The sequence below is a fragment of the Symphodus melops genome (genome assembly GCF_947650265.1).
Source record: "Symphodus melops genome assembly, chromosome: 13".
In the NCBI taxonomy this organism is placed as follows: domain Eukaryota; kingdom Metazoa; phylum Chordata; class Actinopteri; order Labriformes; family Labridae; genus Symphodus; species Symphodus melops.
The window spans coordinates 8,963,855-8,980,714 of record NC_136703.1 but is presented as its reverse complement, the minus strand read 5'-3'; the positions used below and the strand labels follow the sequence as shown (position 1 = coordinate 8,980,714).

At 43.5% G+C, this 16,860-nt stretch overlaps 1 protein-coding gene across 5 annotated transcripts in view; it reads left to right on the top strand.

Annotated features, from left to right (window-relative positions):
• Positions 1–16,860, top strand: part of LOC306833484 (kazrin-like) — a 126,587-nt gene that overhangs the window by 52,074 nt on the left and 57,653 nt on the right. For all 5 annotated transcript variants that reach the window (XR_013780360.1, XM_079358761.1, XM_079358762.1 and 2 more), the window contains exon 2: positions 4,057–4,164. Coding sequence is in view for 4 of the 5 variants with exons in the window: in XM_079358761.1 (XP_079214887.1) it covers positions 4,057–4,164 (108 nt within the window). In the remaining variant the exon portion in view is untranslated. The remainder of the gene's footprint in view (positions 1–4,056; positions 4,165–16,860) is intronic.

The following is a 16,860-nucleotide window of genomic DNA, read 5'->3' as shown; positions in this document are numbered from 1 at the left end:
TGCTTCACTGCAAGAGACAACAGAATGTTTCGGAAGCTATGCGTATGCCTGACCACACGCTTAAAAAAGCTGTGCTTGGCTTCAAAGCGCATAGTCCACAAAGACACAAGTGGACCAAAAGCCTTTATCAGGTGTGGGTAGTGTTCGAGAAAATGATGCTTCGGAATAAGTCTTTCCTGAGGGAAAACCTCCAGGAATCTGTGCCGATGCTCAGAAATCTTGCTGTCAAGGAAACAAATAGTGAGGTCTGTATGAACAGGAGAAAGGACAAGTTCAACTATGTCCTTAAGGTTCAGCCATGCTGGTTCATTCTCAGGGATTCTTTCTCCAACTATCAAGGGAAGGAGGCGAAGCAAAGCCCAGTTTTCATGGGCATTCCCACCAACAGTTTTTCTTGCAGCAAAAGTCAGTGGAACTGGTTGTGGTGCATCTGTTCTATCTGCCCATCTGTATGGGAACTCTTTGATTAATTTATTTAATTCATCGAGTGTGAAATATTTCCCTTTGATTAAGGCATTTAGGCATAGTGCTAACTCTAAAGGCACAATACCTTCAAAGAGATCGTGTAGCAAATCAGGTGGGTAGCCAGATAAAACATTGAAATATTTTAGTTTGTCAGTCAGTGGGCACTGTCTCTTTACTCCATAACAATGAGATGCACTTGTATCTCTCTGTGCTGTCTGAACATGCACCTTGTGCTCTTGTGTTGTCCGAGGACAAAATGCTCCTGTTTTAACTTCACTCACCTGGAATTGGGATCTTTCACCAAGACAGAACCTGCAGACGTGTGAACTTGAGAAGCTCTCCACAAACCCTCCGATAGAGTGGGCACCAAGGTTGTCTGCAACGACACAATACACAGTACCTTTGACTCGAAGACCTAGTGAAGGAATGTAAAGTCCCTCTTCTTCTAGGCTGGCAAGGTCCTTTAGCAGTGGTTCTAACACAGCACTATAGCCAAATTTTTTAACATCATCAGCCTTGCAGAGAATGGCAAGGTAGATTGATGTCAGCGAGGATCTGAGCAATGGTGGCACATTAGCTAAAACCCAATACACAGCAGTAATTTTGTGTTTTTTTCTTGATGTGCCAAGTGGATTACACACTTCAAAATCATCCACATACAGAATGAGAGAAATTGCTGGATTGTTTTCTGATAGCAATGTATTGTTTTTAAAATGTATGCCATCATGAAATGATTTGTAGTAGTGAGTATCAGACCTGCCATCTTCTTCAGAGCTATGTCTGAGCAAATCCTGGATCTCTTCTTTCTTCAAAACCTCATGTAAGGACTTCAAAATAGGTACATATTGGAAACTTTTTTTCTCCCTAGCACTGAGAATGTACTCTATAGGTTCCACCATGGAAAAATGCTCCTTGAAATACTCTCTTCTTTTGTAGGAGGTGGACAGAGGAGCATTATGTCCTAGAGCTAATGTAATTGGGTTAGACTTGCATAGGTCTGTTGCCATCTCTGAGATGATCAAATCATCAACCTCACAATTATGCTTCTTTAAACATGACCGTAAAATATCTTTTAAAAGAGGACCTGAAGCTGATGAAGAAATAAAGTGAAGTTCTTCCACTAACTCATCAATACACCTTTGTGGTACATTGAATATGCTTTCCATTTTCAGTAGCAGGTGGGCAACATTTTTTTCAATTAAGTTAGGCAATTCTCTCATTTCTTCATCTTCAGGATGTTCACTCACTGTACCCTCCATGTCCTCCTCAATAGGATCGTCCCCTGTATTTGAAGGATTAACATACCTCTGGAAGAGCTCCGGCTTGAAGTCATCCAGGGAATGAGGAGTGTGTTTCCGGCTCCTATGAGAGGCATATGTTCCATAAATGTTTGTTTTAAAAGAGCAATTTTCAAAAACACAAGACACGGTTTCCTGCTTTTTTAAATGACGGCCAATGTGTTCAAAGTATTCTCTTTCTGTGGAGATGGTGTTTAAAGAACAACATGAACATTTAAAAGACAGAACTTCTGTGCGTGTGTCCCTGTCTCACGGGTTGAATGGCTTCTTGACAGATGGGTTCTCAGGCTTCCCCATGTTTTAAACGAGCAATAACACTCCCAATAGAGGCAAGGGAGAAATTCTCCACCATGACCATGTCTAAGTCTATAATGCTTTAAAAGATCAGTTCTTCTTGACACTTCAAATTTGCAAATTTTACAAGTCCAATTCATTTTTAAAACTAAGCAAAGCTGTCTAAAATGCTTGTTTTTTTGTGAACTATTTAGTATTTTAAAGTTATAGTGATTAAACCCTGTGCAGCATCACTTTAAAAAAACGTGTTTCCTATGATGTGTTTCTAAATTGAAGATGGAAAAACAAAAAAATTGCTAGCAACCAACTGCACAAAAATAATCATTTGTCTTGGGGGATAACATTTTTAAATATGTTTAGGCCTTATCATTGTTGTCTTAATATGTTGAAAGATTTTTTAAAAGTGAATTTATCGAGAAAAAATGAATGAAAATAAAACAACAGAAGTTGTGTTGACTACACAGACATTTTGACAATTCCGAACTTCAGAAAATGCCACTTGTCTCAATAGCAAAACAGAAAAATACCCAGGCCTACTGCAGCCTTACCAAAAGAAAACGTGTTCTATGGCGTTACTACAAGTAATGTCGGTGTGTTAACGCATTGCACATAAACACAGACCAACACGTCGAGACATAAAACTGAAATTTCTCTCATACGAGTAATTTATTACAGGTTTAGTTGTGACCGTCAAGCGATCCACTATCACCATGCACCTCTAGCTAACCTACGGATTAGCTTCTTCAATGTCGTGCAAACTTCAAATTTGGACCAAACAAAACGCCAATCTCTCGTACCTTTGCAGAAATACAACTAACGTTTAAAGCTTATTAAATTCGTTCGGTTGCTACAGTAGACAAAACACGAACCTTGCAGTAGAAGACGTCGGTGTCTGACGGTCACTTCGGCAGAAAAAACGGTCGCGGGGCGGCGTCGGGATCGAGCGCGCGGGCAAAGGGAAAGTGTGGTGGAAGTCGATGCTGAGGCAGCTATGGGTCTACCAATCACTAAATTAGCTTGATTTCAATTTTGTCTGTTAAAACGAATTCTTGCACTATTTGCTAATACAGTTAGCAGCGGTTATGAACAAAATAAAGCAAAAACAGGTACTTACCTAGTGATACTCCATAGAAACTCTTGTTTTCTTCTGATTTTTTAATTTTTTTTCCAACAGGCGTTATTTAAGGTCGCAGTGTGGCTCCTCTCTGTACGTGATTGTACGATAAAATCAGCTCTTGCTGTCACTATGATAGAACATCCTCTCTGTTTTTTTCAAATTATAAGCTCATATTACAACGAACATGACATGTGCTTTTGTTTTGAGACAAATGATGTTTAATGTGGTCGGTCGTACTTTGTCTCACTTGCTGCAAACTCTAACGTCTTCAAAAGAAACCTCACAGACAATAACCTCACCTCTTTAAGACTTATGAAAGAGAATAATTAAACATCTCTAGGTAAAGCATCATTTAATAATCTTACATAAATTCAGCCCTAAGACATTTCGGAAAACGTTTTGTCTTACTTATTTTACATTTATTTATTTAAATTTATATTTTTCAGTTATTTATCATCTGCCAGTTGCTGGCTGTGATTCAGCTGAGACAATTAAGGAGGTGGAACTGATTTTGGGTTTGCCCTTTGGTCAGGCAATCTTTTTGTTGAAAATGTCTACATATTTAAGTTTACAGTTTTCTATATTTTCAGCTGGACCAACTTATTAAAATAAGTTTATCAACTTGTTATAATAAGTCCATGTAACAAATGTATTTTTTTATGTTGAAAAATCTTTTGATTTTAAGCTCAACTAACTAACCCCATATTTTCAGCTGGACCAACTTATTAAAATAAGTTATCAACTTGTTATAATAAGTCCATGTAACAAATGTATTTTTTTATGTTGAAAAATCTCTTGATTTTAAGCTCAACTAACTAACCCCATGAATCATTTCTTAGAGTGTGTCAAGTTAACCTTGTTTGCTATTTGATTTCTTCTTAGATCCCTCTTCCCAGCCGAGGCAGAAGCTGCCAGCCACTGACCCCTGTTACAAGTCTGACATCAGCAGTTTAATGGACTTAAACTCCCCGGATGCTGCCCTAGACAAAGGTAAGACCTGATCTGATCCATTGAACCAAAGCTACTTAACTAGAACAATTATTTTCCATTGCAGTGGCATGTTGAGAATACTTGGAATCCAAATGCATGCAAAATATGTACAAACATGATGCAACTGTTAATATGTATCACACAAAAGCTGCATTTTGAGAACAAGGGTCAAAACCAGATTAAATCGGGATTCCCTAATGGGGTAGCAATCAGAGTTTGCTTATAGTTGCCACCCTACATCTGTTATCTCCCAGCTTCTCATCATTGTTGCTTGCACCTGTTGTTGGAGGAATGAGAATCATTACACATTATTCTTGCTTAATTTAGTTTATGCAAATGATGGCTTTGAATCAATCAATCAATCAATCTTTATTTATATAGCGTCAATTCATAACAGGCGTTATCTCAAGACACTTTACAAAAGCAGGTAAAGGACCTTACTGTTTGTCTGTTAACATTAACAAAAGAGCAGGTAACAAGACCATGCTCATTGTTATGTTTACAAAAAGCAGGTAAAGGACCTTACTTATGGCTATATTACAAGAGCCCAGCTTAATCCGTCATAGCGCAGCAAGAAAAAACTTCCTTTTAATAGGCAGAAATCTTCAGCAGACCCGGGCGTATGACGGAACAGCCATCTGCTAAACTGTGCTGGGCTTGAAAATGGGATGGGGGAGATGGGACAAGATGCAGAAAGAAGAATAGGATGGGATAGGTTGGGGGGGGGGGGGGCTTATTTGGGCAGGCCATCCTCACCAACAGTCCCAAGGAACCTAAGAGAGCTCAAGGAAAAGATAGTGACAAGCAGTAGCTTGTCACTATCTTTGTATTCTAACCATAGAATACATATCTTATTACTATAAGATAAGAAAGCTGGGAGAGAAAGAGGGAGAGAGAGATAAGAGATCCTGGTGCCAGTTCCCCCGGTAGTCTAGGCCTATAGCAGCATAACTATGAGCTGGTCCTAAGCTCATAGTTATATTGAAGCAGAAATATAACAATAATTGACAACTGGTATATGTATGTGTAGTGTGTATTTTTGCAGTTTGGCTAGTTGCTGCATGGTTGGCAGGACCAGCAGGTCAGACATTATATCCTTCACTGCACTATGCACAATAGTAATCCGGGGAGGAAGTAACAAGTTGTTGTTTTTTGGGTAAGAATGTATTCTCGGTTATTTTTGGTTTCTGTAAAAATAGGTTTAACATGGTTCAACATGTTAAATGTCCCATATTATGCTTTATCTGGTTTTATATGCTCTTTAGTGTGTTTTCCAGGTTTCCTGTGCATGTTTTGGCACATCTGCAGTATGTGCAAAAATGTAAAGTTTAGGTAGTTAAGGAAGGCAATACCCGCATGAAACGCTTGGTCCCTAGCCCCCCTCATTGAAAATGTGTGGAGTGACATCACAAGACAAAGACATCACTGACCCATGACCATTGGCTCGTTGTAGCAAGCACAAGCTCCCCTCGGACTGTGTGTAGCATTACCAATATGGTAAAAGGGGCAGAACATATCGGAGAATTAAGCCAACCTGACCAATTATGGGAGATCAGACATGGCACACATGGGGAGCATTTTTTATTTTAATTTTATTTTCTCTTCACGGGGGATTCTGAGCGCCAGCAATACAGGCAGATAAGAGAGCACGCATGGAACAGCAGCACATTAACCCTGACACTGACCTGACAAAAAAAAATAAAAACAGCGATTAAAAAATTGTGAATGTACTTCAGTAGACATATAAATTAGGTATATGAACCCAAAAAAGGGACCTTATATGGGACCTTTGAAAGGATATAAATAAATGCTGGTTAATACAATGTTGTGATTGTATTGTCATCACAATAGTTAAAGTACACAAGAATCAACTACAACAGAGAACAAAAGTTATACTGTATTTTTGTAGGCCATCCTGGAAGTAGCATCGCCATGTGTTTTAATGACAATTCACCTGTGGGATTTTTGCATTGGATTTTGGATCATTGCAGAAAATAAGCTCTATGGCAAACGTTTCTGATGCATAGCAACTGTTGTTTTAAGGATGCGTAAAAAACTTAAAAATTCACAAGTGGGGTCTTAGCTAACATAGTTTATCTTGTCTAACAAAAAGCCAACATCTCTTAAGCTTGTGTTAACCACAGACCTTATAGACTGGTATAGTAATAACATATTTTTGTAGGCCAACCCGAAAAATGACGCTGGTGGTTCCTACGAAAATTCGCCTATGGGATGTTTGCATTGGATTTTAGATCATTGAAGAAAATAAGCTCTGTGTCAAACACACGTTTCTGATGCGTAGCTGTTTTGTTCAGAGGGATAATCTTTACAGATGAACATCATATATGTTCATAAATGTGTATAATGATGATGAACATCATAATATATGAAGTTGGAAGAGTTAATGCAGCCGAGAGAAGTAAAAAGCTGATGTTATGCTCTAGCGAACTACACGTCGGTTTATTATGACGTCATGACTTTTATGCTTCATCGATCTAATCAGCGGATTTCACAAGATAGCTAAACGCTAGCTTAATAAGTTAGTATTAAGCTTAGTAATACTAATACTTAGTAAGCTAATATTTGCAAGAACACTGAAAAACATGACTAGAGGCTGTAAGGAGGATTAGGGAGAGACTTCCAGGCGTGATGACATTTAATGTCTGCGACAACCACTGTAGTTTCAGTTAGCTATTCGTTTGCAACCGCCGTTTAAAGTTTGCGTAAAAACTTTAAAATTCACAAGTGGGGGTCTTAGCTAACATAGTTTATCTTTTCTCGTTAACATCTCTTCAGCTTGTGTTAACCACAGACCTTATTTCAGGAGTCTAACCACAAACCCATTCAAAATCCCCATTGACTTTTTGAGTTTAGAACCCATGGTGCTAAAATGCTAACTTACTTCCAGCTTTTAGGACTCATTCCTGTGGCACTCTATAAAGTGTTGTTGGACTTAGGTGTTATTTAAAGTTTAGCTTGAATCCTTGTAGAACAGGGGTCTCAACAAAGGGGCTTGCGAAGTTACCGGGAGCTTGCAGGCCCTCAATAAATAGCTCACGAAGCAAATCCAAAATATAACAAAATAAAAGAGAATAAACGTTCCATTTATGCATAGGGTAGATTGTTTTTATTTTCTATCTACCACTCTAGATCTATCTAACCACAAGGCCCTGGTCGACAGCATGCAGTGTCAGAAATCTCATTGAAGGTAAATGTAAATGTACTGTACAGAGCACACCTACCCATTCACACCTACCCATTCACACTGATGGGCTGGATATGTGGCCCATCCAGTATCTATCCATTCTCACCACACCCAGACGCAGCAGGGGGAGCAATTTGGGGTTAAGTGTCTTGCCCAAGGACACATCGGACATGTTGCTCGCAGGAGCTGGGGATCGAACCCTCAACCTTCCGATTGAGGGGCGACGACTCTACCAACTGAGCCACAGCCGCCCCAGTAGTGTTGGGGTTTTCAGGAGCGAATACCTGACCAACGGTTATGTTTATGTTGGGGTTTTATGGTGTAACATTTAGTTGTCGAATTAATAATTAATAATTTACTTAATAATTAAGTAAACTTAATTATTAAAATAAATCAATTATTATTATTAAACTGAGTTTAATAAACCTTGGGGCACCACCCTGTAAACAGGGAACAACCAAAATATTACAAATATCAGTCTCAAATTATTTAATTAAATACCAATATCATTAATAATTAATAATCTGTATTTAATTGAAGGTGTGAAATCCGAACACAAAGCCCTTTCACCCAGCCTAAGTCACAATGCAAATACACAGTAATCACAAACAACTGCTCTTTAAATTATAACAGAATTTATTTAACAAAGCAACATCAAGTTAATCAATGAAACTCAATCAAACAAACAACTTATAAACTAAACTACAGGTAACAAACCAAAAACAAACAAGCGTGGCACATGTGTGTGTGTGTGTGTGTGTTTCTGTGTGAGTGAGTGAGCGAGAGAGAGAGGGAGAGACAGACAGAGAGAGAGACGGACAGAGACAGATCAAAATGGCGGCGACCACGCGTGGTCACGTGATGGCGGACACTGAACACAGGTCTATTCAGCGTCTGGAAAGCCACAGATCTCTATGTGTGTGCGTCTGCCGAAAGGTGCGTGTGTGTGTAAAGCGAGAGAGCGAGAGAGAAACGAGCGCACCTCGAAAGCTCAATCTCGGCCTGGAACTCACGCACAACTCAGAGCATAGTTAACTTCACTTACCAGAAGCCAGTGGCCGGATTTGTATCAGACGGCGTTCACACTAGTCTTTCTGATAATGAGTCTATTACCCGGTTATGACGCGAGAGTTCACAGAGAAACACACGGGACGCAGCGGCACAAATAAAGGAAACAAAAGAGGTTTTACTCATAAAACCTAAGACACAGTGGTCAAACACCAAGCAAATATTATCACCGTTTCACAATAATAACTCAGTTATTAAACACACTCTCTATATCTAACTGCCCAGACCTAGCTAAGCCTCACTTGTAACCGTTTTGTCCACGGTTGATGAAGGAAGAAAAGAGGTCCTGGAACGGCCTTTCTGCAGTTATGTGGTGATGGCGGCGCATCCAAGGGTTGAGCAAAGGGCCGTGGTGTCCTCCGTCGAGCGAGGTGATCTCCGTGGATGTCCTTTCTTTAAAGGACGGAACGAGACGTAATCCTTACAGTCTCTCTCAATACCGTTTTACTACGGGAGAAATAAGACGCTCTTCTTAGAGATGCGTTCAAGTGGATGATCTAAGCTCGGAATTCAGGACGTCGGTATGCTCCAAGGCCTTTGGATTAGCTGCGCGCCAAAACTTTTAAACAAAGAGAAGCGTGTTGAAACAGGAACAGAGTTGGTATCCTCGAACGTCGCCAGACGATGTATGAAAGAGAGAGAGAGAAGGGGCATGGCCGGTTTTATACCTCCCAAACTTCACACCTATGTGTTGGGTGTGGCAAAGCATTCTGGGAGTACCTGCAAGGCATGCTGAGATATAGAGTCTTTTGTCGTAGTTCTCCAAACGTACACAGCCTGAACTTTGCCATCCTGGCTGAACCCAACAGTAGGCATACACAGTAATTGTAATAAAATGTGTTAAAATACGGAAAAAAGGGAGTAGAAGTAGCTCACAATTTAATTTTTTGAAAGTAGCTCTCATCCTAAAAAAAGTTGGAGACCCCTGCTGTAGAACATAAGATTTTTTAATTGTCAATTTACCATGCATTTATCCAATTTTTTCCCCTCCACAACAACCACATTTTAATCTTACTTAATTACATGTACGCCTTTTGCACCAGCTGTTAACCCTTTGTAAATGATATATCATTGCAAAGTCATCAAAATTATGTTTAGTACCATTAAGCTGAGCCAGGGGTTGCCTTTATACACACCATTACTTGCTCTTGGTGTAGGACTTTCTACGTTGCCTATGAGGACAACTTGATTATTATTTTCTCAGCCACTAACAGTCCTAAAAAAGCAGCATAACTTTCAAGTCTGTATTTATGCCCTAAGCTTGCTCTCTAACTGGGTGGTCTCCTGATTGCTCATGCTGTAGGCCTTAGGGTCAGCTCTCCAGACAAGCACTGTTTCAAAAGTTTGTGTAGTCTGTCTCAATGTTCCAACCTTTTTATGACAAAAGCTTCATTCAAGGACTATGAGACTTGTGGAAAGGATCAAAGCAGCTATCGATGGCACCATTACAAATGCATCTCTCTCACTGCGGATCCTGTAAGCCTGCCAGCTCCAGTCGATCTCTAGTGTCACTCAGGGAACCCCCAGGGGTCCTTTCCTCATTAGAGTGTCCTGCTTAGGGGTCTATTTAGCTGCCAGCTTCTCTTCTTTCCTATTAGCGTCTGTCAATGTCATGGTGATACTGAGAGAGCGAACAGGTCATTGAAAAAAAAAGAAAGGGGCAACAGTATTTCTGGTAATTGGGTTGCCATTAGGGATGGCAATTTACTGTTATCTCTGCAGTCGAGTATTCTAATTACCTAATGAAAGAGTACTCGAGTACTCGTAGATTATTATTATTTGCATGTTTATTTTCCATTTAAATATAAATGTAAATAAATAGCCAACAACAGAAAGCAATCGTCATTTCACGATAGCAGTGTAGGCTATATACTTTGTGCTGTTGTTTAACACTCTTAAAGAGCAGCCCCGTACCTGTTGTTCTCCATGATGGTAGCTTTTACTCCGGCTCGTCAAACACCCTGAACTCTCTGAAGCTCCTTCTATAAAATTAATGGAAGTATATCTCCATTTACCGTTTTGGTAACAGGTAGCAGGTTAACGACATGTGCTAACAGCGCTAATGACATGAGGCGATACTGCCTGTTTCGGTCTCCGCTGTTTTCCAATTGCGTTTTAAGCATCAAACTAATATTTCTTTGGTATGCAATTGTAACGCCAAAAATCTTGCACTGAACATCCATTTCATCGTTTTGTCATCACTTTTCTTGACTGACGTGTTAGCAGACAGTTCTGTATTTGTTGTGCTTTTGCTGTCTGTCTGATTTGTCCCTTACAAGAATAACGCTGTATGAGCCAAAAGCAGTGCTCGCACAGGTGCACAAGTAATGACTTGGAACTCGAATAATCGAGTCAGTGGCGAGTACTCGAGTGCTCGTGCCCATCCCTAGTTGCTATAGTTTGTAAGTAAAGCAAACTGTTACCTTATATGATTCTTCTGAAGAAATGTAATGTTCTCTACTGAATTGGCTGTGGACCAGTGCTAAAGTCAGTTGTCTTTCAACTGGAAGGTTGGATTACAAGCTCCTGTAGTCACGTGTCAAAGTGTTCCTGGGCACTGAACCCCAAATCTCTCCTGCCGCTATACGTCAGAGACGAGTGAATGTGTATAAATAGGATTAGTGAACAATGATGGGCACTTTACACAGCAGCCTCAAGTAGCAGGTCACACTGCGTCATGTCGGTTAATGTTGAATTATCTGTTAACCTGTTCAGCCTCCTTTTTGTGTCCGTCTTTTTGGCAAACAACTACTGAAAGACTTTCCTTTTGTCTGAAACAAAGATCCATGATTTATTATCAGACCTAACATTCCAAAGAAAATTCAGTGACAGCTTTTGTATGGAAGTAATACAATAGCAGATACATAAGTCTAACATATATTCCGAGTCTGCTACTGAATATTTGCACATCCAGCATGACAGAAAGATAGATAGATAGATAGATAGATACTTTATTGATCCCGAGGGAAATTCAAGGCATTCAGTAGCAGTATACAGACAGGCAGGACACAAGACATTAGTTACAATACACACCCGCTGTCCCCCCTCCCCTCTGTATACAAATCCCCCAAACAGATTTAGCAGCCCCTATGTGACTAAGAATAAACATAATTATATGTTAAACCTGTGCAGTTAGCATTAGCAGTTAGACTTAAAACTAATATGGCATAATGTACATAACCTGTGAGGAGAGAAAAATATGTGTTGGTTAAAAGAGACCTGTAAACAGTTAAAGAGCCTTAGAAACAAAGTGCTGACCTTTAGAAACTAGTTACATGTGCATGTACAGAGGTGTTTGAGCTTATGCCAGAGGTGTGAGTACAGTCGTTAAACAGTCAATGCAGGAATGTAAATTGGCTCACCCACTTAAAGGAGCAGTGATTTGCATTAAGTGACCTAGACAATATGGTGAAACCAGGAGTGGTTAGGGTAATTATCGTTAAGTACCCAACTATTGATGGGCAGATTAGCATTAAGTGTTGGAGACAATAGAGTGAAACTTGACCTAATTAGGGTGATCATGTCAACCCTTACAGATGTAGCATAACACAACAGTAGGATGAAACCAGACATGATTAGGGTGATTATCTTTAAAGTGACCAGTGCTCAGTAAGGTGACTATCAATATGCATTACAGTGTCCAACTGGGGGCTGACTCTGAGGTCAGCAGTGCAGGTGAGGAGTGAGAAAAAAGTGAAAAAAGATTCCAGGGATCACCGTGCGCTTCTTCCCTGCCGTGACAGTGAAGTGTTATACAGCCTTGTTGCCAGGGGGACAAAAGAGTTCTTGAGTCTGTCCGTGGAGCACGACTGTGACAGCAGTCTTTCGCTGAACATGCTCCTCTGACCGGTGAAGGTGCTGTGCAGAGGGTGGTGTGTGTTGTCCATGATGGAGAGCATTTTGTCCAGAGACCTCCTCTCTACCACTGTCACCAGTGAGTCCAGCTCTGTACCCACCACAGAGCCGGCCCTCCTCACCAGTCTGTCCAGGCGTGCTGCGTCCCTCTTCTTGCAGCTTCCTTCCCAGCACACCACGGCGTAGAAGAGGACGCTGGACACCACAGACTGGTAGAACATCTGCAGCAGCTTTTTGCAGATGTTGAAGGACCCCAGCCTTCTCAGGAAGTACAGACGGCTCTGTCCCTTCCTGCAGGTAGTGTCCATGTTAGGCGACCAGTCCAGCTTGTCATCCAGCTGCAGCCCCAGGTACCCGTAGGTTCTGACCACCTCCACGTCGACCCCGCCGATGGAAACAGGTTCTAGATGTGGTTTCTTCCTTCGGAAGTCCACCACCATCTCCTTGGTCTTGGAGGTGTTAAGCTGCAGATGGTTGGCACTGCACCACGTCACAAAGTCCTCGATCAGGCTCCTGTACTCCTCCTCCTGTCCATCCCTGACACAAGCAACTATCGCAGTGTCGTCCGAGTATTTCTGCATGTGGCAGAGCTCAGAGTTATACTGGAAGTCCGAGGTGTACAGGGTGAACAGGACGGGGGAAAGCACGGTCCCCTGTGGTGCTCCGGTGCTGCTGACCACAGTGTCAGATGTGCAGTCCTTCAGTCTGACGTACTGTGGTCTCTCTGTGAGGTAGTCCGTGATCCACCTCACCAGGTGCGAGTCCACCCTCATCTCGGTCAGCTTGTCTCTCAGTAGGAGGGGATGGATGGTGTCGAAAGCGCTTGAGAAATCAAAGAACATGATTCTCATCACGCTGCTCCCTTTGTCCAGATGAGAGTAAGCCCTGTGTAGAAGATAGAGGATGGCATCGTCCACGCCCACCTTTGCCTGGTATGCAAACTGCAGGGGATCCTGTGCGTGTTGTACCTGGGGTCTGAGGTGTTGGAGCAGCAGCCGTTCGAAGGTCTTCATAACGTGGGATGTCAGAGCGATTGGTCTGAAGTCGCCTGGTTCACTGGGGTTCTTCTTCTTGGGGACAGGGGTGAGGCACGAGGTCTTCCAGAGCACAGGAACCTTCCCGAGCCGCAGGCTCATGTTGAAGATATGCTGAAGTGGCTCCCCCAGCTCAGCAGAGCAGGCCTTTAGCATCCTGGGACACACCTTGTCTGGGCCTGCTGCCTTCCTGGGGCGGAGTCTCTTCAGCTCCTTGCTCACCTGGTCTCTGGTGATGGTGGGGGGGAGGGGGGATGGATTGTCACTGGAGGTTGTATCTGTTCTGGTGGAGGTGTTGGGGGGAGTGAGAGGGGGGGGGGAGGTGTGTAGAGGGGTGCTGGGGGGGGGGAGGAGGGGTGCTGGGGGGGGAGGAGTGAGAGGGGGGGAGGGGGTGTGTGGAGGGGGGGAGGGGGTGTGTAGAGGGGTGCTGGGGGGACAGGCACTGGCTGCAGCGACGGGGCTGTCGAACCTGTTAAAAAACAAGTTGAGCTGGTTTGCTCTCTCAGGGTCCCCGTCTTCTTCGTTGTTGTTTTTCTTCCTGCAGCCTGTGATGGTCTTCATGCCCTCCCAGACCTCTCTCATGTTATTCTGCTGATGCTTCTGTTCTACCTTCCTTCTGTAATCCTCCTTTGCCTCTCGGAGTCTGACCTTGAGTTCCCCCTGCACCCGCTTCAGCTCTGCCTGGTCTCCCTCCTTGAATGCCCTTTTCTTCCTGTTAAGGATCTCCTTGACATCACTGGTGATCCAGGGCTTGTTATTCGGGAAGCAGCGCACAGTTTTAGTGGGAACCACAACGTCCATGCAGAAGTTCATGTAGTCAGTTGTGCAGTGTGTGACGCCCTCAATGTCATCACCATGGGTCTCTTGTAGGGCACTCCAGTCAGTGGTCTCAAAACAGTCTCTGAGGGCCTCCTCTGCCTCGGGAGACCACTTTCTGAAGGTGCGTGTGGTTATCGGAAATGCAGAAATGCAGCCTGATTGAGATTAAATTTTTAAAATGGACTCAAATTAATAAGAGAATTGTGTAATGAGTTATTATAGCTAATTGCATACAAATGCAGCTGGTTTCTGCCTACTATTATGGCACAATGTAAGACAAGACTGTTATTTGTTCTGACAGACTAATGGTTTGCTTAGGTTATTAATGCACTGAGCTTATACTTGCACTTTCAGGTTACCTTGAATCTTGAAGATAAGTTTTTGGAATAACTGCTGAATTCCGCTGAATTCCATCTAGTTGATGGCGTTTACACACTGTTAGTGAAATGTGCTGTATAAATAAACTTCACTTTCATACATTACATTGATGTTAATAATTTCATGATTAATAATAAATATGAGGATACATTTAACAATTGACAATCACCTAAAGTCAATAAACAGCAGGGATGAGTTAAAAGGTCATGAAAAAACACAATAAATAAGGAAGTTTCATGTAACCTTTTTACCCTGTGAATTGAAAAGTGAGTTCTCTAGCGTATCGAGACTATCTCTCCACTACATATTTCATATGTATGGGGCTGACCCACAGGGTCAGGTGACGTTGTGGACAATGACAGTATAAGAGCACCTGTGCACCACACTGTCACTGATCATTTTGATTCCACGAGAGCAGGTTGGCGTTTGTGCGAATTACAAAGAACAGAAACTTTATGTGTTAGGAGGAGACAGTCTTTGCCACTTACCAAGTGTAAGAGAGAGTTCGCTCTCGGGGTTGCTGTTTACTCCACATATTTTTTGTAAAAAGAACCGCTGTTTCAAAAGAGGCATTTTCTCACAGTTCGTGCCTGGCGTATTGTTCTGTCAAGGGATTGACGCGCCATAGGTACGGAGCCTATCCGGCTATCCCTGCCACGGGAGAGATGGTAGAGCAGTCAGCTGTGAGTAATCCGGCAGTCGTTCCTGGCGTATTGTTCTGTCAAGGGACTGACGCGCCATAGGTACGGAGCCTATCCGGCTATCCCTGCCACGGGAGAGACGGTAGAGCAGTCAGCTGTGAGTAATCCGGCAGTCGTTCCTGGCGTATTGCTCCGACAAGGGGCTCACGCGCCATAGGAATAAACTGTCTGTCCAAGCCGCGGTGAGGGGGTGGCGTGTCAGCGTGACAGCGCTAGCCAGTTAGCACTTCCTCATCCACAACCGCGGCGCCAACATCTCGCAAGAATTCGCGAGGTTTCCGCCCGTCTCGCGAGATTTCGCGAGGTTTCGCGAGATGGCGAGCCGCGGCCATAACTGTGAGGGTTGTGGGACGCGGATGTCCATTGAGGATGGACATGAGAGGTGTGTGTTGTGTCTTGGAGTTAACCACGCCACAATGGCGAGAGAGGACCCTTCCTCATGCATGAATTGCTTTATTTTTCAAGCGAGCAGTACGGTCGTTGGAGGCCCGTTACAGGGTGTTTGGAGGGGCTGAGCAGGCTTCTCCGCCCACTGGGTCCCGACAGGCTAAACGTCTCAGAGGGGCGGAGCCTGGCGGTGGCTCCAAGAATCCCCTTCCTGTCCCCCCTCTCAGGAGGAACGAGGCGGCGGGGGATGAGGACGAGGAAGAGGTCGAAATAGATGTGCTAGGGCACTTGGTTGACGACCTTCCTCCATGGCAAAAGGAGGCTGCCCCGGCACCTGAGAGGTTGACCGGGGTAGTGAGCTCTGCCTATTTAGAGAGCGGATGGGGCGGCCCAGGCATTAGGCTGGGCCCCTGCACTGTCACACAGTTTATGAGGGTACAAAAACATAGCCGGTGCTATCTCTGGTGCCTCTCCTCCGAGACGTGGAGGAGTCGTTGAGGGCTGGGTTGAACCATTGTATTTCTCATCCCAGAGTAGCCGATTGTCTGCTGTGCAGGGTCGAGAAGAAGGTGGGCTGTCTGGCACTGCCACCATTGGTTCAGCTATGGCAGTCCTCATGTGGAGAACCATGGTTACACCTTGTAACCTACACCTTGGTCCAGAGCTGCGTATTAAACTCAGAGCTTCCTGTCTTCAACAGTCAGGCTTGTCAGCTTCCTGACTCCACCAGCAGTCCCTTCAGGCTCTGTGCCATGGAAATAGAGCTGCCCAACCGAGGAGGGCAGACTGCCTCTCTAGTTGAGGTACACAGTTCGGGTGCAGCTGGCTAATACAGGGTCCACATTGGCGCTGTATCATCGGATATGATATGCGAGAGAGAAAAGCATTGTATCCGAACTACAGCTTGTTTCATCTGTCACGAAGGCACAGTTGATGAAAGGGCCGGGACATGTATAGCATCTCACTGGGCGAGGTGCCAACTTTTGGTGGTCACGGTCTGCCTTGCAGCCCAAGGATCTAAAGCGGCCTCCTCAGCCCTGGTGGGACCAGGTGCTAAGGTTATTTTAAAAGCAGCCCAAGAAGCGTGTCGCTGTGCCCACATAAATTTCTGGTGCAAGCGGGACAGTCCAACAGCTCCCCCTGCCACGATACAGGAATGGAACTGGGACCCTGGGCTACCTTGGACGCCCGCCGTGGCAGGGGACGAGGGCCCGGGTCAAATGACAGCTTTAGCCTTGCCTCACTCCGG